At 40.0% G+C, this 26122-nt stretch overlaps 3 protein-coding genes across 5 annotated transcripts in view; 2 read left to right on the top strand and 1 right to left on the bottom strand.

The window, feature by feature from the left end:
* Window positions 1-26122, bottom strand: part of LOC113054931 (synapsin-2) — a 113303-nt gene that overhangs the window by 40928 nt on the left and 46253 nt on the right. The gene's annotated exons all lie outside the window — the stretch shown is intronic.
* On the top strand, window positions 274-3633 carry LOC113054933 (metalloproteinase inhibitor 3-like). The gene is made up of 5 exons (XM_026220741.1): window positions 274-484; window positions 1890-1966; window positions 2056-2152; window positions 2734-2852; window positions 3309-3633. Exons 1-5 carry the CDS (start codon window positions 349-351, stop codon window positions 3468-3470), a joined length of 591 nt encoding a protein of 196 aa, XP_026076526.1. The 5' UTR covers window positions 274-348; the 3' UTR covers window positions 3471-3633.
* LOC113054935 (metalloproteinase inhibitor 3-like) lies at window positions 11130-14998 on the top strand. Of its 2 annotated transcripts, none has more exons than XM_026220744.1 (5): window positions 11130-11404; window positions 12885-12961; window positions 13046-13139; window positions 14082-14200; window positions 14397-14634. In XM_026220744.1, the coding sequence occupies exons 1-5, from the start codon at window positions 11269-11271 to the stop codon at window positions 14547-14549; spliced, it is 579 nt and encodes a 192-aa protein (XP_026076529.1). In that variant the 5' UTR covers window positions 11130-11268; the 3' UTR covers window positions 14550-14634. The 2 variants fall into 2 exon arrangements, with proteins under 2 accessions (XP_026076529.1, XP_026076528.1); XM_026220743.1 differs by lacking the exon at window positions 14397-14634 and adding an exon at window positions 14674-14998 and having other exon boundaries at window positions 11150-11404.

The raw sequence follows: 26122 nt of genomic DNA, 5'->3' as shown, positions 1-26122 counted from the left end.
CTCCGGGACAGGATTACGAACCACTGGCCTACTGCAAGGGTATAAGATGACTAAAGTACTTTTACAACTTCCCTTAAGAAAATGAACCATTGTTTTACTATTGAAAAACATGGTAATCACAAATTACACAAAATTATTTTTTTATTTGTACTTTTTTTGTACTTTACCCACCAGAACGCGATTGGGCGCATTTTGTTGTAAAACCTGGCAACCTTGTTAGTGAGGTCAGATGGGCGGGGAATATAAGAGCTATATAAAATGCTACGATTTAGAGATCTCTAGAGAAAGAACAAGAAAGCTCTATCTGGTCATTACCTTAAGTATATTGTTTAATCTTGTGCTGTGAGTATGAGTGTCTCGCTGTCTGCTGCTGTTACTCTAGGACTGCTGTACTTCCTGTCTGTGGGACTGAACGAGCAGGTGGCCGAGGGCTGTAAATGTCTTCAAAGACACCCTCAACAGGTGTTCTGCGAGTCTGATATTGGTAAGTTAAACACATGCGTAGCTAGTTAATGGGAACAGTTATGGGTGCCATATGTGAACCTGTGGGTTTCATGCTGAGATAATGGATGGAAGGAAATTGGTTTTATTGTAAGATGCTTAAATTCTTTTGTGTGATTTCTGAATGCTTTGCTATAGAATCAATCAGACAACTATAAATGTCATAGAACTTATAGCTACAAATAGATTTTTATGACCAGTGGCTATAGTGGAATTTGGCAGGTGGGGAAGCCCTCAAAATATTGTGTATGTACAACATTGAAAAGTTACTATTCGTGGGACAACCTATTGATCGTATAGAACCTATCGTGGTATAGAAATAACTTTTGGGACAAGAGTGTCACTATGGCACCAAGTATCACAATACTTGGATGTTGTTGTTTTTGTTTTTTATACAGACTGCCTTATTCCGTGTAATTATTCATGGACCTTTTTGTCCCTTTCAATCGTGACAAGCTGGAGTGCTAGCCAGCTATCTTGCCGTTAGCTTTGAGTTAATCACAAGGTTATGGTAGTTTTGCATTCTTAAATTGGTTCTTATTTTAATATTGTTTTTAAATTTAGTTTTAGTCTCAGTGGTTTTATTTTGCAAAAACATTTATATAGTTTATGTATCTTAGTAATAAAATTTTATTACGAATTATAGTTTAGCAGAGCAAACCGAACACTTTCCAGTGAAGACCAAAGCAAGACATTTAATTTCAAAGTTTAATGTTTTGCACAATTAGTTAACTCTTGTGCAGACAAAAAAAAAAAAAAAAAACCCAAAAGCAATTGTTTTAATAACCAGGGGGTGCTATTACTTGATGCGGTAAAGACTCCTTCAGATCAGAAGCACCAGGTTCGCTGCAATTTGACAGTGCACATGCAGCTTTCTTTTTTAACTATAGCCTACCATCGCTCTATCATTGATATTAATGAATCTATTCATTTATCTGACGTGCTGGAACACTTTAAGCCCTGGTTATGACTTATGCTGGGTGTGATGGAAGATAATGTAACTAGTGTAATTCCTGTTATGTAATGAGTAAGTGCTTTTGAAAGCAGTAATGAATCATTAAAATTATTTGGTGTAACAAGCTCATCACTGGAGAGTGCTGTGATTGAAGCCTGTAATTTAAGTAAATTGTAAATTAAACTTTCCTTGTGTAGTGTCCTTTTATTTAAAGGGATGGTTCATCCCACTTAATTTTTTTTTTTTTTTTGGGGGGGGGGGGGGGGGGATGAGATTAATCGAAAAATATGTATTGGTGTTTCCCAATGGGCTCCAATGTTGTTTGTTTCCCTCTTTCACTGTCCTTTTTGGGTTTAATCTGAAAACTTTAGATATGAAGTATGAACCAGTATCGGTTTCTAAAATTAATGGTCACCTTTGACTTGCCCATTAGTGATTCGTGTGAAGGTCACTGGAAATGTGGCCGGCACTCGCCCCGACTTGGTTGCATACAGTGTCAAAGTTATCACGGTGAGAAAACGTACCTGAAATTTCATTCTACGTTTGCCTAGTTGTTGTTTACAAGTGGTGTGTGGGTTTTCTCCTCTAAATTCATTCAGAAGTACAAGCCTAACAATAAGAAGGCAATTTGGGTCATCTACTCCGATAAAACATCATGTGGCGCTCATCTGGAAAACGGCGAGTATCTGCTGTCAGGTAAAGTCATTTACTATCTAAAGGCTGAGTCTGAGTTGACATTGAACACCCTGATGCTGGTTGTGAACCTCTGTTGAGGCTGGAATATACTTCATGTTATGGCCTGATCTGCAGTCTGGAGGAGTCTGTGCATGTCCGAGCCAGTCTGCAGATTTTGGTCATCTGCGTTTAACCTTCCACAGTGACTTAATCTAGTCAATTTTTAGCTTCAGAGGACTGGTTTATCACGCATTTGATACGGAGTCGATTTTAGAGCACATTTTCACATGTGTGTCCTAACAACAAGAGATTTGTGTTTGGGAGGAGTTCAGAGTCTTGTATTCCAACCAGATCAATTTAGCCTGTTCAATTTTAAAAGCATTTGAGAACTTGATAACCCCATTCATAAGTAAAACGTAATTGTCCTCAACGTTACACTCCTCAAAGAAAAGGCTGAAATGGAGGACCTAAAAACTGTAATGAATCTCAAAGGAACATGAGGGGTTAATGAGTGAGGACATGTCTAGGTTCAAACTTGCATGTACAGGTTAAAAAAAAAACGAAATTTACTACGTGTATAAAAGTGAATTCTCTCTCCCAAGGACGTGTTGTGGCTGGAGTGATGGTTTTTGGTTTATGTGACCTTGTGTGGCGTTGGGACCAACTCCCCTCCGTTCAAAAGAGGAACCTCAACCTGTATCAGACTGGCTGTGCCTGTGAGGTAAATCAGATCCTATTTTTACAATTCACCGTAGTCTGAATTATGTTCAGTGCTGTTGAAATCCAGTGGTGTCTTGCCAACCTAAATTGTCATTTGAGTGTCAAACGCATACTCAAACCCTGGGCTCAGGTCATTTTCTGGAAGTTTTGTAAAGGATCTTAAGACCTCAACAAATTTGACCAGGATGTTCCAGATGCCATGGTGGAAGTTCTAAGCACCCCTTATGATTAAACTTGCTTTGTAGAGAAGAACCCAACCATGCAGAGCTAAGAGTCAAACAAGCTTCAAGTCTTCAGATCTTCCTAAAACGGGTTGCATTTGCTTGCTTTTGCTTTAATAATTGGAGCCCTTGCATTAGCCACCAACTGCTATCAATGATATTGACTTTTTGTAGTAAGACTGCTGTAGTCATTTAATGAGCATTGGGAAGTCTTCTCTAAAAACTGATCTCTACAGATTACATCCTGTACTGGAGCGTCCTGTTTGAACACCAAGCATCAAAGAAAGTGTCTGGTAGGAGTCAAGAACTCAATCAGTCTTGGTTATGAAGAGGCTCTTCAGGCTGTTTGCCTCCCAGGCAGACACGGCTCCTGCAGATGGCAAAAGGGATTGAAGTGACCACAAATGCTCCTAAATTATGCTCTGAAGACCAAGTACATCGGCCACTTTGGACATTGGTTCTTCAGAATCCTTAATGTTCTTGAATTTAAAACTTTACTGGAGCTTTGCAATGCAGTTTTGATTGAGATGCTGTTAAACCATTAAACTGTTTTGCATGTAAGTGTCGGTGTATTTAATGGGATCTATAAGTGTATAACTGAGGATCTTCTTGGTGCCAATGCTTTATATCCCAGGGGGTCACTTGAACCTACAGAAACGACATACTAGCTTGTTTGCACAGTGTCGAGAGCTGATAATGATTTTCAGTTGTTATACTGAAATTGTGTGTGTGCTGCATCGAGGGAGTGCTACTGAGATAAAATTTTTGTCCTCTGATCGAATGACCAAATAAAATGGTTTGTTCTGGGGAAAAGTCAACTTCAATTTATGTTTGTATTTCACTTACATGGCCTGTATATCAGGAAATGGGCAAACCTTAAAGCAAATGCTAAAAGTTATCTCTTGCAACTACACTTCATTTAGCAGACGCTTTTATCCAAAGCGATTTATGAGGATAGTGGAAGCAATCAAAAAGAGCAATGATGTAAGTGATATAACAAGTCTCAGTTAGGTTAACAATGTAAGTAGCATGGGTTTTTAAATTAAACAGATTTAAAAAAAAAAAAAAATAGAGCAAGCTAGTGTTCGAGGTCTTTATATACACACACGCATTAGGGATGGCATGGTTTGCTGAAAAGAATCCGAACCGTTCGGTTCACCCCCACACGGTTCGGCACGCGCTGGGACCGCGGTTCAACTTAAATCTGATAAAGCATCTGTAATATGGTGAGCACTTAAACTAGGTTCAACTAATGTTTCTGTTGATGGATGCGCCTTCTGGATTCCCAGACATTACAACAATAGCGATGAGGGGGAAAAAAAAAAAAAAAATTCACTCTTGTCCATTGTGATTGCAGTATTCTGGAATATAAGCAGTCATTTATTAAGAGCCAAAGGAGGCGTGCACGCAGTGAGGAGATTTGTGCATGCACGCAAACCCGCGCCTCAGAACGCGTGCAAAATTGGTTAAACAAAAATGGTTAAAATGCCCGTCTTGGTAAGTAGCTATCCTACAGCAGACATAGCCAGCTGAACATAGGGCTGCTGTATCAGTGCACTCTCTTAAAGTGACAGTCTTATTTTAATCGAACAGCAACAACTAAGAAATCACTCACTGCTCTTGATTAAAAAGCTTTTATAACTTTAATAAAGAATATTTAATTTATACAGTCCAATATGCAATGCTGTTTTACATTTGATTACTTTATTCAATTTCTGTACCTAGACCTGCCTAAAAAAAAAAGAATAAAAAGAAAATCACTGTTTATTGTTTGTATCTTTACTCTATTATATTTATTTGTGTTGTTGCTTGTAGTTGGATAGAATATTCTTCTTTTTTAATTGAAAGTATAGTTTTTACATAAACATAGCACATACCGACAGGGCCGCATCAAGACTATAAGGGGCCCCTGGGCTTTACCTCTTGAGGGGCCCTTCCAGGGCTCGACAATAAGGACTGCCCGATTGCCCGAGGCTAGTGTGAATTACGCTCAGGACAGTAGATGGAACGGTCACTTTTGGCCGATCGGGCCAGTGCTGTAGGGTGTGCGTTAAATGTAGTCTATTATATCGTAATTGTTGAATTAACAATCTGATATTATCGAGTATGCATCTCACTTTACAAAAAAACTAACAAAAACACACCCATTCTGTGCACGCATGCACTACGTGATGTAGTCTAGTAGGTTAGACACGTGATTTAGTCTTAATGCATCAGAATTCAAATATGCCCCTGTATATATTTCATATTTATATAATTTAATATCTATGTTAACCAATATTACACACAGAGTGCCGTTTTTCTCCAAATATTAGCATAATTACAAATGTGATGATTTTATTCAGTGGACAGTTTAATAAACAAGAACTTAATATCAAGTGACTCACATTTTAGACACCAAATCATATGGTTCGCTGTATTTCGCAAGCGAAGAATTATTATAATCCACAGCTTTAGTGTGGTTTTTTCATTTTAATTAAATGTTTAAATTTTTTCTTTCATTGGATTAACATTACAGCAGCTAGTAGCTAAATTAGGCGAGGTCACTTTAAGAGACAAAAAAGCATCCAATATAATACATATACGATTTTTTTTCTAAACTGTTTAGTTTCACTTAAGACATAACCACCATTTTTTCTAACATATTATCCAAGACGGGTATTTTCACACACACACATATATATATATATATATATATATATATATATATATGTATATAATATATATATATATATATATATATTTTTTTTTTTATGTATATGTCGGAACAAGAGCAAAAACAGACAAATTCGGCGCTCAAGTGTTTTGAAACGCCTCTCTCTGCGTGAGGCTGAACAGCAGATCACCTTGGAACACCTCCTTTTCTGTTTGTTTAAACTGTGATTTGTTCGTTCAGGTGCAGGAGGAACTTAAAGGGGAACTTTGCAAAGGAGAGCTCGGTTCAGTGTTGCTGTCTGTGAGACGCGGCTCTCTCTTCACGTGCGCACAAAACACAGCACGCGAGTAACCAGCAACTCTATTAGGCTTTTCTGCGTCTTGTGTTTTAATGCTGTTTTAAAGTATTTTGAATGGTTAAATTGGCAGGTGGGAAGGCTTAATAGCACGTGAAAATTAAACGCTTTCATGAAGACACACAGCAGCGTTCTGTCAACTGTCTTGAGCATCTTTTTAGGCTGACCTCAGTTGGTTCAGTTAAAACTGTTGGTTCAATGTTTTTAATGTCCCCTAGATGACCACCAGGACAAGACCACAGGAAACAGATTATTCTTCTGCACAATCTGACTTTGCTGCAGCCTGGAATTGAACTACTGGTTTCGTCTGGTCAGAGGAGAACTGGCCCCCAACTGAGCCTGGTTTCTCCCAAGGTTTTTTTCTCCATTCTGTCACCGATGGAGTTTCGGTTCCTTGCCGCCGTCGCCTCTGACTTGTTTAGTTGGTGACACTTAATTTCCAGTGATTGTGTTGACTTGATTGCACAGATACTATTTAAACTGAACTGAGCTGGATGAGTTCAATGATGAACTGCCTTTTTGCTTTATTGACACACTATTTTCCTATTTAATGCTGTTCAATCACTTTTTTACAATCTACAAAAAGGATTATTAGGAACACCATACCAATACTGTGTTTGACCCCCTTTCGCCTTCAGAACTGCCTTAAGTCTATGTGGCATTGATTCAACAAGGTGCTGATAGCATTCTTTAGAAATGTTGGCCCATATTGATAGGATAGCATCTTGCAGTTGATGGAGATTTGTGGGATGCACATCCAGGGCACGAAGCTCCCATTCCACCACATCCCAAAGATGCTCTATTAGGTTGAGATCTGATCTGGTTACTTTAATTTTTCTCTAATTTCTAGCTTTTAATTGGCTTATAAATATATAATTGTTGTACAATATCAAATAATAATGTTTTGTTTATATACTACAAGCATTTTGTTTCATCACATAATAAGCCGGGATAGTTTATATACTGTAATAAATGCTATGTCAATCAGCACTGCGTTGTTCATAAACTTTATTTATTACCTGCTGGATACCAGAAAAACACAAATAAACCATATATTGTCTTAATCGTAAATGTAATGTTTTCAAAAGGTTCTTTCTTTTTTTTTTCTTTGAAAACAACCATTTCCATACAGCGATACCTGGACGCTTTTGCCATGTTAAAGGATATTTTGGTATGACTTTCTAATGAAGAGTCAGATCTAATACACCCTACTGCACCCTCCTACAATACTGCATACCACACGCTGCACCTTGAAATGATAGTTCACCGACAAAATGAAAATTATGTCATTAATAACTCACCCTCGTGTCGTTCCAAACCCGTAAGACCTCCGTTTATCTTGGGAACACAGTTTAAGATATTTTAGATTTAGTCCGAGAGCTCTCAGTCCCTCCATTGAAGCTGTGTGAACAGATCCCGCCGAAACGTACAAAAATACGTATGAATTGGTCTTGAGATAGCGTTGCAACCCGATCTCACGGCAATTCGTACATTTTTCACAAGGTGGCTTATTCGTACGACCACACTCCTACAAATTACTATATCAAATGATATAAATGTATACATTTTCTACTCCCGTATCTTGAATTTTGTGATCATTTGAAATTTACTTAAATAGGGCTTGGGCGTCATGATGTCATTACTTGGCGTGACCGCCACGTTGGTAGCCTCCTTTACTGCTACTCGGACTGCTGTGCAGTGTTTAGACATACTCCCACTCATCCGTGTGTCTTAATTTGATTAATTAAAAATCTATTTCAACCATGGTAAACCGTTGCTGTATTGTAGGGTGTAATAGCGCAACATATAATCGCCATGGGGAAAATAAAATGAGAATCGATTAACTTTACACCACTTTCCTGCTTGGAGGCGCGACCACATAGACCATAACATCTGAATATTCATTTATATAGCTTAAGTCAACATTGAAAATAAGGGAAATTTATTGGGTTACTCATCCAAAATACGGGAAATTTCAACATTCATCTTTTTGTTGCTATCCCTCTGCTGACATAAAAAAATTGAACTTCAAAATTGCTGCATTAACTAACGTTAAGCGATTTGTGAAGCTAGGTCTAACGTGACTTTAGTTACAGATTGGCGTGAAATCATGCTCTCACAACAACCAATCTTAAAAAACCCAACATCACGCTAAGGTTGCTTTCAAGTAAGCAAAACGATGATTTGAAAACAGCTGTTTCGCTGGAAGGACAAGGAGTAGCAACAGGACAACAGCACAGAGACTTGACAGGTCTGATAGAAGAGCTAATGGGATATTTTACAGGAAAATACCCATCCATTTGTGAACTGTACATGAGATTTCAATGACTTGTAGCTTCAGAACTATTCTGAAGTGTAGGCGCTCACAAAACAAACAAGGTAGCCGAAGATATCTGTAATGCAAAAGTGCAGCAGCAAGTCTCCGTCGGTACTCCACTATTTGTTGGGAATTTCATATGGGTCCAAACCGTTAATAGTGCTAGTCTAACCTCCCAAACTTCATCACGCACTGTGTCTCTGGCACTTAACATAAAATACTATGACTTGGATGATACACAGTCTATTAGTCAAAGGAAATCCAATTTTAAACATTTTTTACTGTACCCATTTTATGGCCCTTATATTACATATTTAAATTAATGCAGATTAAAGGAATCTCAGGAGAGACCGCCCTGATTGTAAAGCAAAACTGGGCAGCGTTCAGCCCCGACAAAACGTTGCACAACGTTTTTTAAACAGAAACGGTGATGCATTGAACACACTGTTCTGATGATGCAAGAGTTGCAACTATGGCAGCTGAGAAGGCCATTATTTGTGTTTCTTACCTAATTCAGACTAAAACACATCTATTTAGCCTCACATACTGACTTTATTTGTAGTTCATATACCCTGGATTTTCTCTCATTTTTAGGAAAAGCACTTCATTTCTATACCAAATGTCATACACTTGCAATGAAGTAAAAAATATAAACAAGTACATCATTATGTTGATATCCTATACTTTTACAATAAAACTTACGACAAAAAACGTCTTCTAATATCCTCAGTTGTTGCGTATACCAAGCTGCAACGAACACATTTGTACATTATTTTCCTTGAAGCCATTGTGCAAGTTCACTTTAATTCCGTGCTTTATATGTTGCTGCTGATTGGACTGCAGTTCTGACACACCCACCAAACAAGAGACAACGCATCTCAAACATAGACAGTAAAAGAAATGGACACAGCGACCCCATTGGAACTCAATTGAGACAAGCGAAGACCATTTTTAGCGTTTTTTAGCACTTCCGTTTCTGAGGCGCAGACTCAAACGAAGCTTGACGACGTCAGCAACCTGTCTGACAGATGTAGATCTTCTAGTAGCTGTGCGTGCAAACTGCTATCGTTAATCTTGCAGAGACGGCGAGCTTAAGCGGGAAGTTCTTTGTCGTGAGTGAGCAGGAGTAAGTATTCTGATTAATTATTTTGTATAGTATTTTAAAATGTGACGCCAGTACGCCATATTAAGTTAATTGCCTGCGAGCTTCTCCTCCTGTATGTACGGTAATGCGACAGAGAGATGAGTGGTTATGACGCAATCGTTTGTCAGGGTTTGGCAAGGAGGAACTCAAGTGCAGACAGAAATCCAGTTACACAGAGGGTTTATTAACAAAAAGGGGAAAAAACAAAACCCACGAGGGGGAAAACAACGGCTAGGGCAGAAACTAAACAACTTAACAGAACAGGATCGACATGATAAACAAACTCTTAAACACTAACTACAAACAAACACTCATGGTTATACAAAGACTTCAAGGATTCAGGAACATATAGAGACACCCACGATCTGGTAAACAATCACATGTAGGAACAATCACAAATGTGGAACAATGAACCGACGAAAGACAGAGCACACTAGGAGATCTAAATAGGGGAACTAATTAAGACGACAGGTGGCACAGATAGGACAATCACGACAAGACTAGGATAACAAGGGGGGCGGGGCAAGGGAACGAGACAACACAAGCACATGGCCCAAAGACAAGGCCATGTGCTTGTACACAAAACACGGGTCTGTCATGATCCTGCCTCTAGACTAGGGAAAAATCAAGGACACGAGGGCAGAATCATGACATCGTTAGCCTATTTTTTACAAAAACTGTTTCTACGGGGCCATAATGTAACATAGAAGGTAATGGAGCCCTTTATACATTGTTGTGTATCTTTAGAAATAAATAATGGACAAATGGAGTCTTTAAACGCCTCAGATGTAAAGTTATTCGCTGTCAAAGTGACGCCAAAATGAATGGGAGTCAATGGGAATGCTAACGCAAGTGAAGTTCTGCTAAAAGATGGCAGCCCCCACCCGACTTCAACTTCCGGTCGAGTTCCTTGCCCCCTGATCTCAAACCTCTTTGCACACCGGTGCACGCAGTTTCCAGGAAACATGTAGACGTTCTACCCGGAAACCGTAGCAAAACGTTGCGCACAGTTTTGAACTTGAACATGCCCCTGGTGTCTATAGCGAGATTGTGCTATGATTGGTCAGCAAAATGTGGCTGTTGTCTGATTGGCTTGAGTAGACGGTGGGTGGAGTCCATTTATCCGTGGATTGTCAGCATGTCTTGAATTTGCAAATGCACAGGAAGCAATTCACAAATAAATTCCAGGCAAAGTTGTGGTTGTGACATAAAGTTTTTTTTTCATTGTATTTATTTGTGAATTTAATTAATGTATTTATTTGTCTACATGTTTAATGTTTGTTAATCGCTTTACATTTATATACGGATCGTAATCAATTTATTTGGATGTAAGCAACAATTCTATCTCCATACACACGTATTGTCAAACTGGTGATTTTTCTTAATTTGCTGGTGCTTTTTCTATTTCTATGGGTTTTCCTAAGTTGCCATGTGTTTAATTATCTCGGCCACCGTGAGGTGTGGTTCATGAGCAGTGTTGCCAAATCCAGAATTTTATTTATTTATTTATTTATTTTTTTGTACATTACTCACTGGATGCAATTGGGCAAGTTTTGAGTAGCTTAGGCGTTTTGTTGTAAAACCTGGCAACCTCGTTAGTGAGGTCAGATGGGCGGGAAATATAAGAGCTATATAAGATGCAATCTAGAGATCTCTAGAGAAAGAACAAGAAAGCTCTATCTGGTCATTACCTTAAGTATATTGTTTAATCTTGTGCTGTGAGTATGAGTGTCCCGCTCTCTGCTGCTGTTACTCTAGGACTGCTGTTCTTCCTGTCTGTGGGACTGAACGAGCAGGTGGCCGAGGGCTGTACTTGTGTCCAAAGACATCCTCAAAGGGTGTTCTGCGAGTCTGATATTGGTAAGTCATGGCATGCATGGCTAATTAAACAGGAACAGCTATAAATGCCATTTACAAATCTAAAGGTCGCATGCTGCTTTGAAATAAGAAACTAGACGTTAGCTTTATGGAGAGCAGTGTTGAGTAGTTACTAGGGTTGCACGGTTTAGGCTCCAATGCTGGTGTTGCCATTTTCTTTTTAAAACTGTAGTGTATATAGGCCTAGTACTGCGGCTCCTTCGTAAGTAATGTGGAGCAGTCGCTAAAATACTTGAAGAACTGTGCCTTCAAATAGACTAGCATTTGCTCCACAACCATGCACCGTGGCTTTGATTCAGTGAGCAGTGCAGTAAAAATCAAATCGGCGCCGAAACGATCCTGGCACAGTCACTTCTGCGTGCGGTGAGGGTACTACAACCCAGTGGTCCTCAAATCTGGCTCATGAGATCCACTTTACTGCAGATTTAGATCCAACCCCAATCAAGCAAAAAAAAAAATCCATCCTCTAATCCTAATCAAACACACCCGAGGTTGCTAGGTGTGTTTGATTGGGGTTAGAGATAATTGCTGTAACTTGTTAACTATTTAAATCAACCTTATCCCTTTTTTTAGTGAAGTCTACGCTCTTAAAAAAAACCCCTGGGTTAAAAACAACCCAATTTGGGTTATTAATTGGGTTATTATATGGGTAAATTTAGGACGAACCCATCTTGGGTTAATTTTACCCAGCAAATTAGGTTGTTTAACACCGCATAAGGGGTTGATTTAACCCAGATCAAGTTTAATTTTTCCTACATGATTACCTTTTTAACTTCATACATTAATGTTTACAGATTAACTTAAGTCCTCTAAACGTTTCTAAAATCAACACAACCACTGGTTTGCATGTTAACTTCCTTTTTACTACTTTAATTATAATTTACATAACTGTTTATATCGTTTTTAATAGGCTATACATATTGCTCATATTTAAACTCGTTTAACAAACAATAAAACTAAAAATTAAACGTTAAAATCGAAGTAATTTGCTTCTTAACCAGTCTCCGTTATGTTTCCACCATAACTGCGCCGCGCCGCGCTGGTTCTTCAGCCCGAGCTGGAGTCGTGTCGGCCGGGAACTGCTCCCGACTGAGGCCGCCCTCCTGCGTTTCACTCATAGCCGAAAAATAGTGCCATTTGCCTTTATAATCTGCCAGAAAAAAAAAAAAAAAACTGAAAACCGCTCTGAGGAAATACTTGTATTCTAGATCTTTATGAATAAAATCGTTGCTTTTTTGCAAAGCATCAGGCTTTTCCATCACTGAAAAGACCGCTACACTCGTTAAAGGGGATTCAGTAATGCGTAATATTACTTTTTAAAGGAGTAACTAGTATTAAGTTTTACTGTATCAAGCCCAGCACTGATGGAGTACCTTTTTTTTTTGTGTGTGTGTGTATATATGTGTATATATATGTTATACATTTTAAATTAACACCGTGGCCTCTGACTCTTACCCATTAGTGATTCGAGCGAAGATCCTTGGAAGTGTGGCCAGCACTCGCCCCAACTTACTTGCGTACAGTATCAAAGTTATCACGGTGAGAAACTGTGTACCTGAGACCATTTCAAATTCAAAGTTTGCCAATGCAATGTTTTTTTATTATATATTTTTTTTTATCCAGACTTTCAAGCCTTTCAACAAAATGGATATTCAGGTCATCTACTCAACCAAAATATGTGGCGCTCGTCCACAAAACGGCGAGTATCTGCTGTCAGGTAAATCATGTACTATCTGAAGGTAGAGTTTTCACTCTTTCTTTGTACACTGAACCTTACGTTCCCAGAACTCAAATATTTTGTAACCGATTACACAAACGTTTAAGTGATGTTTTTAAATGTTTTAAGTTTTAAAATCGAGTTCCATTTCCAGTTGCCTTAAATTTATCTCGATGTCATCTTATAAATAGATATTTCTCAACTTATAATTAGAGTAATTCACTCATATCATTCTCTATTTTTCAACCGGTATAATGTTGGAAATAGACTCATATTTAGTCTTTCTCTGTCCATCCTCATCCTAACCACAGGCTCTTCTCTTCACCACAACAGTAACGCTTCAAAACCAACAGAACAGAAACCTGTGTAAATCCTAATATAACACATCGGAGTACTAACTTGTGTCCCTCTGTGTTGATCTTCTGTAAAAACACACAAAATAACACTTCATTTCTACATTTATTTTCCTTGTTTTATGATGCAAAGAATGCTGGGAACTAGAAGATGCAATCAAGTTCACCTTAGTACAACAAAATTGAGTTTACAGAACTTATTTAAATCAAGTCCAATGAACTTTCATTATTTGAGTGCAACTAACTAATTTGATTAATTTCACGGTTTGCTTTTACAGTGGTACAGATGCTAGTCTTTTCTGACTTTAAAAGTCTTGTGTATTCCAGCCAGATCAATTAAGCCTATTGTTACATTTTAATAACTCCAAAGCATTTGAGGACTTTAACACCTTTTTAGTAAGTAAACTGTAATTGTCCTCTGTGACGTTACACTCAAAAGATTGATATTCAGCACCTCAAACCTAAAAACACCAGTCTTAAACGAACATGATGGTGCAATAAGTGAGGCCATCTCTAGGCACGAAGTTGTGTACATACGGATAAAAAGAAAAGGTTTTTTTTTTTTGTTTTTTTTTTTTTCTCCCCTAAGGACACCTTGTGGATGGAGTGATGGTTTTTGGTTTATGTGAGCTTGTGTGGCGTTGGGACCAACTCTCCACTGTTCAAAAGAGGAACCTCAACCTGTATCAGACTGGCTGTGCCTGTGAGGTAAATCAAAACACTTTTTACAATTCACCATAGTCTGGATTTCAACACCACAGAACTCTGTATAATTCAGTGTAAATTTTTTGCCCAACTACACTTTCTGCCACTTTGTCACATGTACTCAAATCCTGGGCTCAGATCAATATCAGGAAGTTTTCTAAAAGACTTGTATGTTTAATGCATAAATGAATTTGACCAGGACGTTCCAGATGCCATCGTGGTAGTTCTAAGCACCTCTGATTTAAACTTGCTTGGTAGAGAAGAACCCAATCATGCAGAGCTAAGAGTCAAACAAGCTTCAAGTATCCAGATCTTCCTCAAACGGGTTGCATTTGCTTACGTGGCTCTGTAATTTAATATGTGGAGCCCTTTCGTTAGCCACCACCTGTTATCAATGATATTGACTTGTTTTTGTAAAACGCTGTTGTCATGTTATGAGTGTTGGGAAGTGTTCTCTCAAACTGTGCTCTCTACAGATTACATCCTGTACTGGAGCGTCCTGTTTGACCAAGAATCTTCAAAGAACGTGTCTGGTAGGAGTCAAGAGCTCAATCAGTCTTGGTTATGAAGAGGCTCTTCTGGCTGTTTGTCTGCCAGGTAGAGACAGCTCCTGCAGATGGCAAAAGTGATTTTTAAAAGGAACCACAAAAGCTCCTAAAAATGATGCTCTGAAGACCAAGTGCATTGGCCAGTTTGGAGATTGGTTCTTCAGAATCCCTAGAACATTCTTGAATTTAGACTTTACTGGACATTTGCAATGCAGTTTTCATGGATATGCTGTTAAACCATTAAACTGTCTTGTAAAAGAGTCTGTGTATTTAATTGGAAATGGAAGCATGTGTCTAAATCTGGATGTTCTTGGTGCCAATGCTTAAGCTAAGGAAATGAGCTGGAATATTAATGCTATTTGTGCCATTCACCATTTTTATTGCTAAAAATCATCTTCGTTTTAACATATAAAAAAAAAAAAAATCCCCAAAAAACGTAATGGGTTTTAAAATAGTTCTCAGATAAAAATCTTAGAATATTGTTGGTCTCCTCCTTTTTCCACTGACCAAATAGTGTTTCATTTGTTTTAAACTATTCAAATTTAATATGCAGTTTTGCTGAGAAGGTGAACATCTATGGTCAATTACTTTTTTTTTTTTTTTTTTTTTTTTTTTCTGGGAAAATTTACTTATGTCAGAGCAATGTTCCTCTTAAGAAAATGATTTGATTTAAAATGTATCTAAAACCTTGAGCACAGGGTCAAACATTTCTATAGGTGTCCAAGTTAATGCCTTTTTAGCTTTGAATTGATTCGTCAGGTGGTGCGACCAGAGTTGGTTAAACCAACAACAAAAAATAATTCATGTTTTGAAAATATTAAATATTTTAATAAACCTATAAAGCTAAAGTTATTTAAAGGTGCAGTGTGTGTGTTTATTTTATCCAATTGCAAGGGCAGAGTACCTAACCCTTTCTTGACTTACTGTTACTACTGAATCTATTGAACAGTAGATTGAATTCTGCCCTTAATGTTTCTGGGCCCAATATTTGCACTAATTCAATGTCTCATAGAGATGTTCTCATTTATTAAATGTGTTCCTTGAGGTTTCAAAGTTATATTTTTACAGAAGCGATGATCAAATATTATCATAACATGCAGTATTGATTTGCACTTTCTTGTTAATGAAATTTAATTATATGATTGAGATAGAGCATAAATTCGTCAGAGGATTAAAATAAAAAAGCCAATTGAAACCTGAATAAAATTCAATGACATATCTTTTTATTTTGTGAATATCAATCATTATTGATCACAACGTCAGGTGGTGCGACCAGCAAATTTACATTTAAATGTATCAATTCCCACTGCTATTGCAAAACCCACAGCTCATGACCATAGGTGAGAGTAGGAACGTAGATTGACCGGTAAATCGAGAGCTTTGCCTTACAGCTCAGCTCCTTCTTCACCACGACAGACCGGTACAGCGACCGCATTACTGCAGAAGCTGCACCGATCCGTCTGTCAATCTCACGTTCCATCCTTCCCTCACTCGTGAACAAGACTCCAAGATACCTGAACTCCTCCACTTGAGGCAGGAACTCTCCACCAACCTGAAGTGGGCAATCCACCCTTTTCCGACTGAGAACCATGGCCTCGGACTTGGAGGTGCTGATTCTCATCCCAGCCGATTCACACTCAGCTGCAAACCGTCCCAATGCACACTGAAGGTCCTGGTCTGAGGATGCCAACACGACAACATCATCTGCAAAAAGCAGCGACGAAATCGTATGGTCCCCAAACCAGACACTCTCCAGCCCTTGGCTGCGCCTAGAAATTCTGTCCATAAAAATTATGAACAGAACCGGTGACAAAGGGCAGCCCTGCCGGAGTCCAACATGCACCGGGAACAGGTCTGACTTACTGCCGGCAATGTGAACCAAGCTCTTGCTCCGGTCGTACAGGGACCGAACAGCCCTAAGTAGGGAGCCGCCGACCCCATACTCCCGGAGCACCCTCCACAGGATGTCGCGAGGAACACGGTCGAATGCCTTCTCCAAGTCCACAAAACACATGTGGACTGGTTGGGCAAACTCCCATGAACCCTCCAGCACCCTGGAAAGGGTATAGAGCTGGTCCAGTGTTCCACGACCGGGACGAAAACCACACTGTTCCTCCTGGATCCGAGGTTCCACTATCGGCCGAATTCTCCTCTCCAGTACCCTGGCATAGACTTTTCCAGGGAGGCTGAGAAGTGTGATCCCCCTATAGTTGGAACACACTCTCCGGTCCCCCTTCTTGAAAAGAGGGACCACCACCCCGGTCTGCCAGTCCAGAGGTACTGTCCCCAACCGCCATGCGATGTTGCAGAGGCGTGCCAGCCAAGACAGCCCTACAACATCCAGAGACTTGAGGTACTCGGGGCGGATCTCGTCCACCCCCGGTGCCTTGCCACCGAGGAGCTTTTTAACTACCTCGATGACTTCAGCCCAGGTGATGGACGAGTGCCCCTCCGAGTCCCCAGCCACTGCTTCCTCAACGGAACACAAGTCGGTGGGATTGAGAAGATCCTCGAAGTATTCCTTCCACCGCCCGACGATATCCCCAGTTGAGGTCAACAGGTGCCCATCTCTACTGTAAACAGTGTTGGTAGGGCACTGCTTCCCCCTCCTGAGGCGTCGAACAGTTTGCCAGAATCTCTTCGAGGCCAACCGATAGTCCTTCTCCATGGCCTCACCGAACTCCTCCCAGGCCCGAGTTTTTGCCTCCACGACTACCCGGGCTGCAGTCCGCTTGGCCTGCCGGTACCTGTCAGCTGCCTCCGGAGTCCCACAAGCCACCCAGGCCCGATAGGACTCCTTCTTCAGCTTGACAGCATCCCTTACTTCCGGTGTCCACCACCGGGTTCGGGGATTGCCGCCTCGACAGGCACCGGAGACCTTACGGCCACAGCTCCGAGCAGCCGCAGCGACAATGGAGGTGGAGAACATGGTCCACTCGGACTCAATATCTCCAGACTCCCTCGGGATCCGGTCGAAGCTCTGCCGGAGGTGGGAGTTGAAGATCTCTCTGACAGGGGGCTCGGCCAAACGTTCCCAACAGACCCTCACAGTACGTTTGGGTCTGCCGAGTCTGTCCAGCTTCCTCCCCCGCCATCGGATCCAACTCACCACCAGGTGGTGATCAGTTGACAGCTCCGCCCCTCTCTTCACCCGAGTGTCCAAGACATATGGCCGAAGGTCTGATGACACGACCACAAAGTCGATCATCGACCTCCGGCCAAGGGTGTCCTGGTGCCACGTGCACTGGTGGACACCATTATGCTTGAACATGGTGTTCGTTATGGACAAACCGTGGTTAGCACAGAAATCCAATAACAGAACACCGCTCGGATTCAGGTCAGGGGGGCCGTTCCTCCCAATCACGCCCCTCCAGGTGTCACTGTCACTGCCCACGTGAGCGTTGAAGTCCCCCAGTAGAACGACGGAGTCTCCAGTCGGAGCACTTTCCAGCACCCCTCCCAGAGACTCCAAGAAGGCCGGGTAGTCCGCACTGCCGTTCGGCCCGTAGGCACAAACGACAGTGAGAGACCTATCCCCGACTCGAAGGCGCAGGGAAGCGACCCTCTCGTTCACCGGGGTAAACTCCAACACATGGCGGCTGAGCTGGGGGGCTATTAGCAAACCCACTCCAGCCCTCCGCCTCTCACCATGGGCAACTCCAGAGTGGTAGAGAGTCCAGCCTCTCTCAAGAAGTGTGGTTCCAGAGCCCAAGCTGTGCGTTGAGGTGAGCCCGACTATCTCTAGTCGGTACCTCTCGACCTCCCGCACAAGCTCAGGCTCCTTCCCCGCCAACGAGGTGACATTCCACGTCCCTAAAGCCAGATTCCGTGTCCAGAGATCGGGTCGTCGGGGGTCTCGCCTTCGACTGTCGCCCGATCCTCTATGCACCGGCCCCTTACGCTCCCTCCTGCAGGTGGTGAGCCCACAGGAGGGCGGCCCCACGTCACTCCTTCGGGCTAAGCCCGGCCGGACCCCATGGGGGAAGGCCCGGCCACCAGGCGCTCGCATACGGGCCCCAACCCCGGGCCTGGCTCCAGGGTGGGGCCCCGGCTGCGCCATGCCGGGCGACGTCGCGGTCCTTGATTTTAATTTTGCCATAAGGGGTTTTATGAACTCTTCTTAACTGTTCAGCTGTTTATATGATTTGGAATAAAAGGGCACTAAATTAAGAAATAGAAAGAGAAATTACCATGTGATATGCATTTTAGACACTACAATGATTCATATTTACAAGTCTCAGTAGTGCTTAGTACATTAAATGTATATTATTTTTAGTTAATATATGGTCGCCCCACCTGACATTTTCTGGGTGGTAAAATCAGAAATCTTGTTTAATAATGAATTAATGATTCCTAAAAGGCTGTAAAACCATTATAAATCAACACAATACATTTCTTGGATATAAAAATGCATTTTAAGTTTTGCTTAAAATATATATATTTTCTTCTTGAAGATCTTATTTGTCATTGACCCCTTTAAGCCTATATTTATTGCAGTGTAAATAGAATTGTCTGACTCAGTGCGTCACTGACAAATCAGCCTGTTTTAAAAAGAGAACAAGCAAATGACCATTTTCTTAAGTTGTATACTTCAGATACGGTGGTGTTTTTCATAATGTTGTAGAGATGGCTTCTCCCGACACCACAACTCCGTGCAGCTGTGTTTGTACAGGAAGCTATTATCATTGGACCTAAACCAGACGATATAGACAGTTCCACCAAATACAGCAGTGTCTGCCACAATACCAAAATAAGTGCACATTCATTTTCACTGAAATCTTTTCGTATAGAACGAGATCTGCAGTTTAGTTTAATATGAATTATTGTGGCTCTATAGCACTCCTCACTGTCATTAAAACCTCATACCACAGGAAAAGCGATCAAGCACATCCACTAAATGTCTAAATTCATAGAATTTGTTAAACTTCTTTGTAAAGGCTTTATGTACTTTCACAGTGGTTCTCTCCATTAATGAAAGTGGAATATTGAATGTAAATGTGTATATTGAAATCAAAACATTGTAAAATAGTTTCTTCATTACATTTCTCACGGCAGGAAAAAGTGTATGTACGCATGGTCTAGAATGCCCGTAAAATACATACATATTTACGCCAAATGTATTTGTTATAAATCTTGATATCTGTGTACAAAATTGCAAACACAATTTCTTTGCCTATTTTGTGTATATGCAATGTTCATAAATGAGACCCCTGAGCTGTACGGAGATGGCGGATGTATCAGGATCCGTTTTTTACGTGTATTTATGCTTTGGATTGAAAGCAAACAATGCATCTGTGCAGCACGGAGTGTACGCCATGCTTCATAACCAAACCCCAGCTAGAACTCCAAAATGCAGCAGCAAGAGTTCTTACTAGAACCAGGAAGTATGACCATATTAGCCCGGTCCTGTCCACACTGCACTGGCTCCCTATCAAACATTGTATAGATGTTAAAATATTGCTTATTACTTATAAAGCCCTGAATGGTTTAGCACCTCAGTATTTGAATGAGCTCCTTTCACATTATAATCCTCTACGTCCGCTACGTTCTCAAAACTCAGGCAATTTGATAATACCTGGAATATCAAAATCAACTGCAGGAGGCAGAACTTAGCTCCCAAACTCTGGAACAAAACTACCTAACATTGTTCTGGATGCAGACACATTCTAGCCACCAGATCCAGTCTGTGTCCAGATCAGAGGGTCACTGCAGTCGCCCGGATCCAGTACGTATCCAGATCAGATGGTGGATCAGCACCTAGAAAGGACCTCTACATCCCTGAAAGACAGTGGAGACCAGGACAACTAGAGCCCAGATACAGATCCCCTGTAAAGACCTTGTCTCAGAGGACCACCAGGACAAGACCACAGGAAACAGATGATTCTTCTGCACAATCTGACTTTGCTGCAGCCTGGAATTGCCTCTGGTTTGTTTTTAGTTGGGGACAATTCATTTCCAATGATTTTGTTGACTTTATGGCACAATTTTTAAACGGAACTGAGCTGGACGAGTTCAATGATGACCTGCCTTTTTGCCCCATTGACATATTATTTCCTATTTAATGCTGTTCAATCGCTTTTTTACAATCTGTTTTGTTAAAAGTGCTAAATAAATAAAGGTGACTTGAATTTTATATATATATATGTGTGTGTGTGTGTGTGTGTGTGTATATTCAGGGTGAAAGCAGCACAATATATGTACTTCATCTAGTCAATACATTTCAACAGGTACAGACAAATAGTGTATTGCAGACATGTTTTGTATGTATAAAAACTGTATGTATACATTGCCACCTCTACTGGATGAGTTTAATAGAGTTTATGCTTGTTTCGAGGCTGACGACACCCCCTATATAGAGATCGCTCCCGCGGCTGCAGCAGAAGAGCTGAGTGCACTCTCCATCTCTGTCGCGGATGTAAAACGATCCTTCCGACAGGTGAATATCTGCAAGGCCGCGGGTCCTGATGGCATCCCAGACCGTGTGCACTGAGCATGCGCATTCAAACTAGCTGGGTCTGGGTCATCCCCCTCTCTCTGTCCGTCCCTCTCCACCATTGTGACCATACCAAAGTAAAATAAGATCACATGTTTAAATGACTGGAGGCCCATTGATCTGACACCCATCTTCAGCAAGTGTTTTGAGAGACTCGTCAGAGATTACATCTGCTCTGTGCTGCCTGCCTTACTTGATCTGCTACAATATGAATATTGTAGCAACCGTTCCACAGATGATGCTATTGCTTTCACTCTACATACTGCTCTCTCCCACCTGGAAAATAAGAACACCTATGTGATGATGCTGTTTGTGGACTACAGCTCAGCATTTAACACCACAGTGCCTGCCACACTTGTTACCAAGCTCTAGACTCTGGGACTAAACAGACCTCTGTGCAGCTGGATCCTGGACTTCCTGACAGGCAGAAGTCAGGTGCTCAGAATGGGCAACAACACCTCATCCCCACTGACCCTCAACACTGGTGCTCCTCAGGGCTGTGTCCTCAGCTCGCTCATGTACTCCCTGAACACACATCACTGTGCGGCAACACATTTTAATGGAATCTGAATAAATCATGCAAAATCTCCTAAATTAATTTATCTATGACACAATTAATTTAATATAATTAGTGAAATGTACTCATTTATTAAGTTGATTCTCAAAAGTCTATGATTTTAAATGAGAACTGATTGTTTTTGTCTTTTTTGTCTTTTTTTACATTTAAAAGATTTAATCAGCTCAAGTAGGAAAATACTTGATAAATACTGGAAAATTCTGCCCCAGCACCACCGAAGCTGTTGAAAAAAGCTCAGTATCTAAGAGGAGTAGTATCCATAACTATAAGCTCTACTGTTCTGGACAATAATAAAGACTGCAATGCTCAATGGAAACGTCAACGTAACTTCAAACTCTCTAAAATGTCAAACATAACTGAACATTAACACTTCAATCAAAAACACATAAAATAGCATTTAATTTCAAAATTTACTCTCCATATTCAGCCTGGTACAAAAAAAATTATGTTGGTCTATGTAATTATTTAACTATAATTAATTTACCCCTTTGTGACAACTGCGAGGGGGATCATTTTTTTTAACTCAACTCATCCTTTTAAGATAAGATCCATATATATGTGGGTGTGTGTGTGTGTTTCATGTTTTTTTGAAGCTTTGATTGTGTTTACAGTGTGCAATATAACGTGTTCATGTTTCGCGTGTAAAAAAACAGTATTTTTCACACAATTCATCTGTTTACCGCTGTTTTCACTGTCATAAAAACGGGCTGATGACTTCCTTGTTCTATAAAGTCCCTCCTTCATAAATACGTAACGAGTTCTGATTGGGCCAGCGATTCCTGTGTTGTGATTCAATCCAGCTGAGAGCAGGCCGACCTCCTGGAAACGCTTTTGAGAAGCAAGTGGGCAGGATTTGTTTTGAAACCTGGCAATCCTTATCTGAAGATGCGTTACTGACGAGATGCGCGTGAAAATCGCATTCATTTTTTTGCACAGCCCTTCCATCTAGTTAACAAAGCTAAACAGCCTTGCCCTTTTTGTAGTAAGATACAGAAGCTGTTAAACGCACCAGCTTAAATAATAAAATACACTTACCGGCTGTGGTCCATAAACAACACCTTCTCCAGACAAAGAGGGAACAGCTCCATCTTTTAAAAATAATAATTGTGCGAATCCGGCATTAAACTGATTGAGATTGAGAAAGTTGTCCTCAGCAGACTGTCCTCAGCAAAATGTGCTGCACATAGTTTTACCTGTGGATTATAATTTTCGGGAACCGAGTTAAACATAAATTGTAACCATTAATCTCCAAGTACAGCGTCCCTGGAAGGCCCAAACAAAGATGATTGGACTCCGGGATGAAAATAACAGCGTTTCGACGACATGGAGACAAACACAAACGCAGTTCTTCCTCATCTCCGTTGGATTGCCTTCATACAACAGCCAACAGCATTTCCTCATTTTTCAGTCAGGCCGACGTATATGAGCTGCTATATGGATCTAATGATGTATGAAGTCTTTGATATTCTGTGGTGGTTCACAGCAGTGATAGAAATTAATCTACCAATAAGTTTAAATTGTTTTTCCTTTTATGAGCATTTTTTTTTACATTCATAAAGCCTTTTTTTTTCTAAAACTGTGCTTTTTGACTTTGAGTCAAATTCTTGCATATAATTAGTCAATTAGAATAATGAGACATTTGGGCTGTTACCAAGCAAATGGTATAAATATAAACTAAATTAATCTTTACAATGCAGAAGAAACACAGAAGCTGCATCTGAAGAGGCATTTAGATGGCACAGTGTTTAATACAGCAGATGGACCTGGGATGATTTAACCTGCAGTTACAAATGCATAGATAATGTTTTGATATTTTAAACAAAAAACGTTGAACACTGACATATTACATTATTTTTTTAAATAAAAAGCAATTCTAAGCCCCCCACACACAGGACTTCATACCAACCACACCCACTGCTAAAACTCCCATCTTCTCCTTCTATCCCCTTATTGAGGCAGAAATATCAAAACTTCTCCTCTCCAGCCATCCTACAACATGCCCTCTAGACCCAATCCCCTCACACCTCCTCCAAGCAATCTCTCCAACACTTCTACCAGCACTAAAACACACCATCAACACATCTCTCCTCACAGGCATCTTCCCAACATCATTCAAGCAGGCTTGGGAAATCCCACTGCTCAAAAAACCTACATTAAACACTTCACTTACAGATAGCCACAGACCTGTCACTCTCCTTCCATTCATTTTATTTTAAACAAAAAACTTTAAATACTGACATTTAAAATTCTTTTTTTTTTAATGAAAACATGGTTTACATGTAAAATTCAAGTCACTGTTAATAAGTGAGTCATTGCGATAGAACTGAAACATTTAAATGTTTCGATTTTTTTTTGTCAAAATAGCACTGGCAAAAACTTAAGTCTCTTAATTCACTTTTTCTTTGTTGAACTGTATATTAATATCACATCATTTTAATATCACATTTGAAATCATGTTGATTTTTGGAGAAAATAAATGACATTGATAAATACATGGCTGTAGCCAGGCTTTGAGAATTAGTGAGGTCCAGTGGGTTTCTATAATAACCCCCTTATTAAATATTTTTGAGATATTATACAGCTATACTAACACTTGAAAAGAGACAGAAATTTTGATGTTTTTGAAGGGATGCTCAGTTTTAAATCATACCCTATTTATTGCATCAAAGTTTGTTTTTATTTTACTATATTTATGGGTTGGATAATTTTGTCAGTTATTTTAACTATTACTCATGTAAGTTGCAACAATACATATTTATTTTATCATTTTAGTTTATAACCATTATATAGCTGATAACTTTGTCTAGTGCTGTTATGAATGTTTATAGTATGATTTGTGAAAGTTTAACTACTATACTGAATATTGTACTGAATTTCTTAATGGCCAGTGTTTGCATATTTCATTTCATTCTGTACACTAAGTTACGTGTTCTACAGATCTCTGCACAAGTGTCAGACAGCGTTTTGAGAGGCGTTGATAATGTTTCTGACAGGTAATATCATTTTTTTTTCTTACCAAATAAAAAATCTGCAACTGTCAGCTCTAGTGGTGCAGAAGATAATACGTATATCATACACATTTTGACTTGATCGACCAGGGTTTGAATCCGCCTTCTGGCAAAATTTTTTTCACCCTTTTCAAAATTCAAATCACATCAGAAAAGCATTTATTTTCAATGAAAATGAAGTAAATAAACAAAAAGTTGAAAATGAAGTATTGGGTAGGGTAAGGATAGAGAGGGCTTTATTGTCCCAATAAGATGGCATCCATTTAATAATTTGAATTAAAATTTAAATGTACACTCAATAAATTATTATTTCATACTGTTTTATTATGTACTACAATACTGAGGTGCAGATAATTGCCACTATTTGTAGTATAAATAGCAGAAAATCCTACTATTTTAAAATCTATAGCTATTTACACTTAGTTGATTTACACTGATTACTGCCAGACTAATGCCGGCAATGTTGCCAGATATTGCGATTAAAATAATAAATCATTTTGATGTTTATAACTGACAACTAAGGAAAATCCCAAATTCAGTATTTCAGAAAATTAGAATATTGTGAAAAGGTTCAATATTACAGACACCTGGTGCCACACTCTAATCAGATAATTAACTCAAAACACCTGGAAAGCCTTTAAATGGTCTGTCAGTCTAGTTCTGTAGGCTACACAATCATGGGGAAGACTGCTGACCAGACAGTTCTCCAAAAGACGACCATTGACACCTTGCACAAGGAGGGCAAGACACAAAAGGTCATTGCAAAAGAGGCTGGCTGTCCACAGAGCTCCGTGTCCAAGCACATTAATAGAGAGGAGAAGGGAAGGAAAAGATGTGGTGGAAAAAAGTGTACAAGCAATATGGATAACTGCACCCTGGAGAGGATTGTGAAACAAAACCCATTCAAAGATGTGGGGGAGATTCACAAAGAGTGGACTGCAGCTGGAGTCAGTGCTTCAAGAATCACTACACACAGACGTATGCAATACATGGGTTTCAGCTTCACATTCCTTGTGTCAAGACACTCTTGAACAACAGACAGCGTCAGAAGCGTCTCGCTTCAAGAAGGACTGGACTGCTGCTGAGTGCTCCACAGTTATGTTCTCTGATGAAAGTCAATTTAGCATTTCCTTTGGAAATCAGGGTCCCAGAGTCTGGAGGAAGAGAGGAGAGGAACACAATCCACGTTGCTTGAGGTCCAGTGTAAAGTTTCCACAGTCAGTGATGGTTTGGGGTGCCATGTCATCTGCTGGTGTTGGTCCACTGTGTTTTCTGAGGTCAAAGGTCAACACAGCTGTA

The sequence above is a fragment of the Carassius auratus genome, chromosome 36 (assembly GCF_003368295.1).
Source record: "Carassius auratus strain Wakin chromosome 36, ASM336829v1, whole genome shotgun sequence".
Taxonomy (NCBI): Eukaryota; Metazoa; Chordata; class Actinopteri; order Cypriniformes; family Cyprinidae; genus Carassius; species Carassius auratus.
The sequence above is the reverse complement of the archived record's forward strand: the minus strand, read 5'-3'. Positions and strand labels throughout refer to the sequence as shown.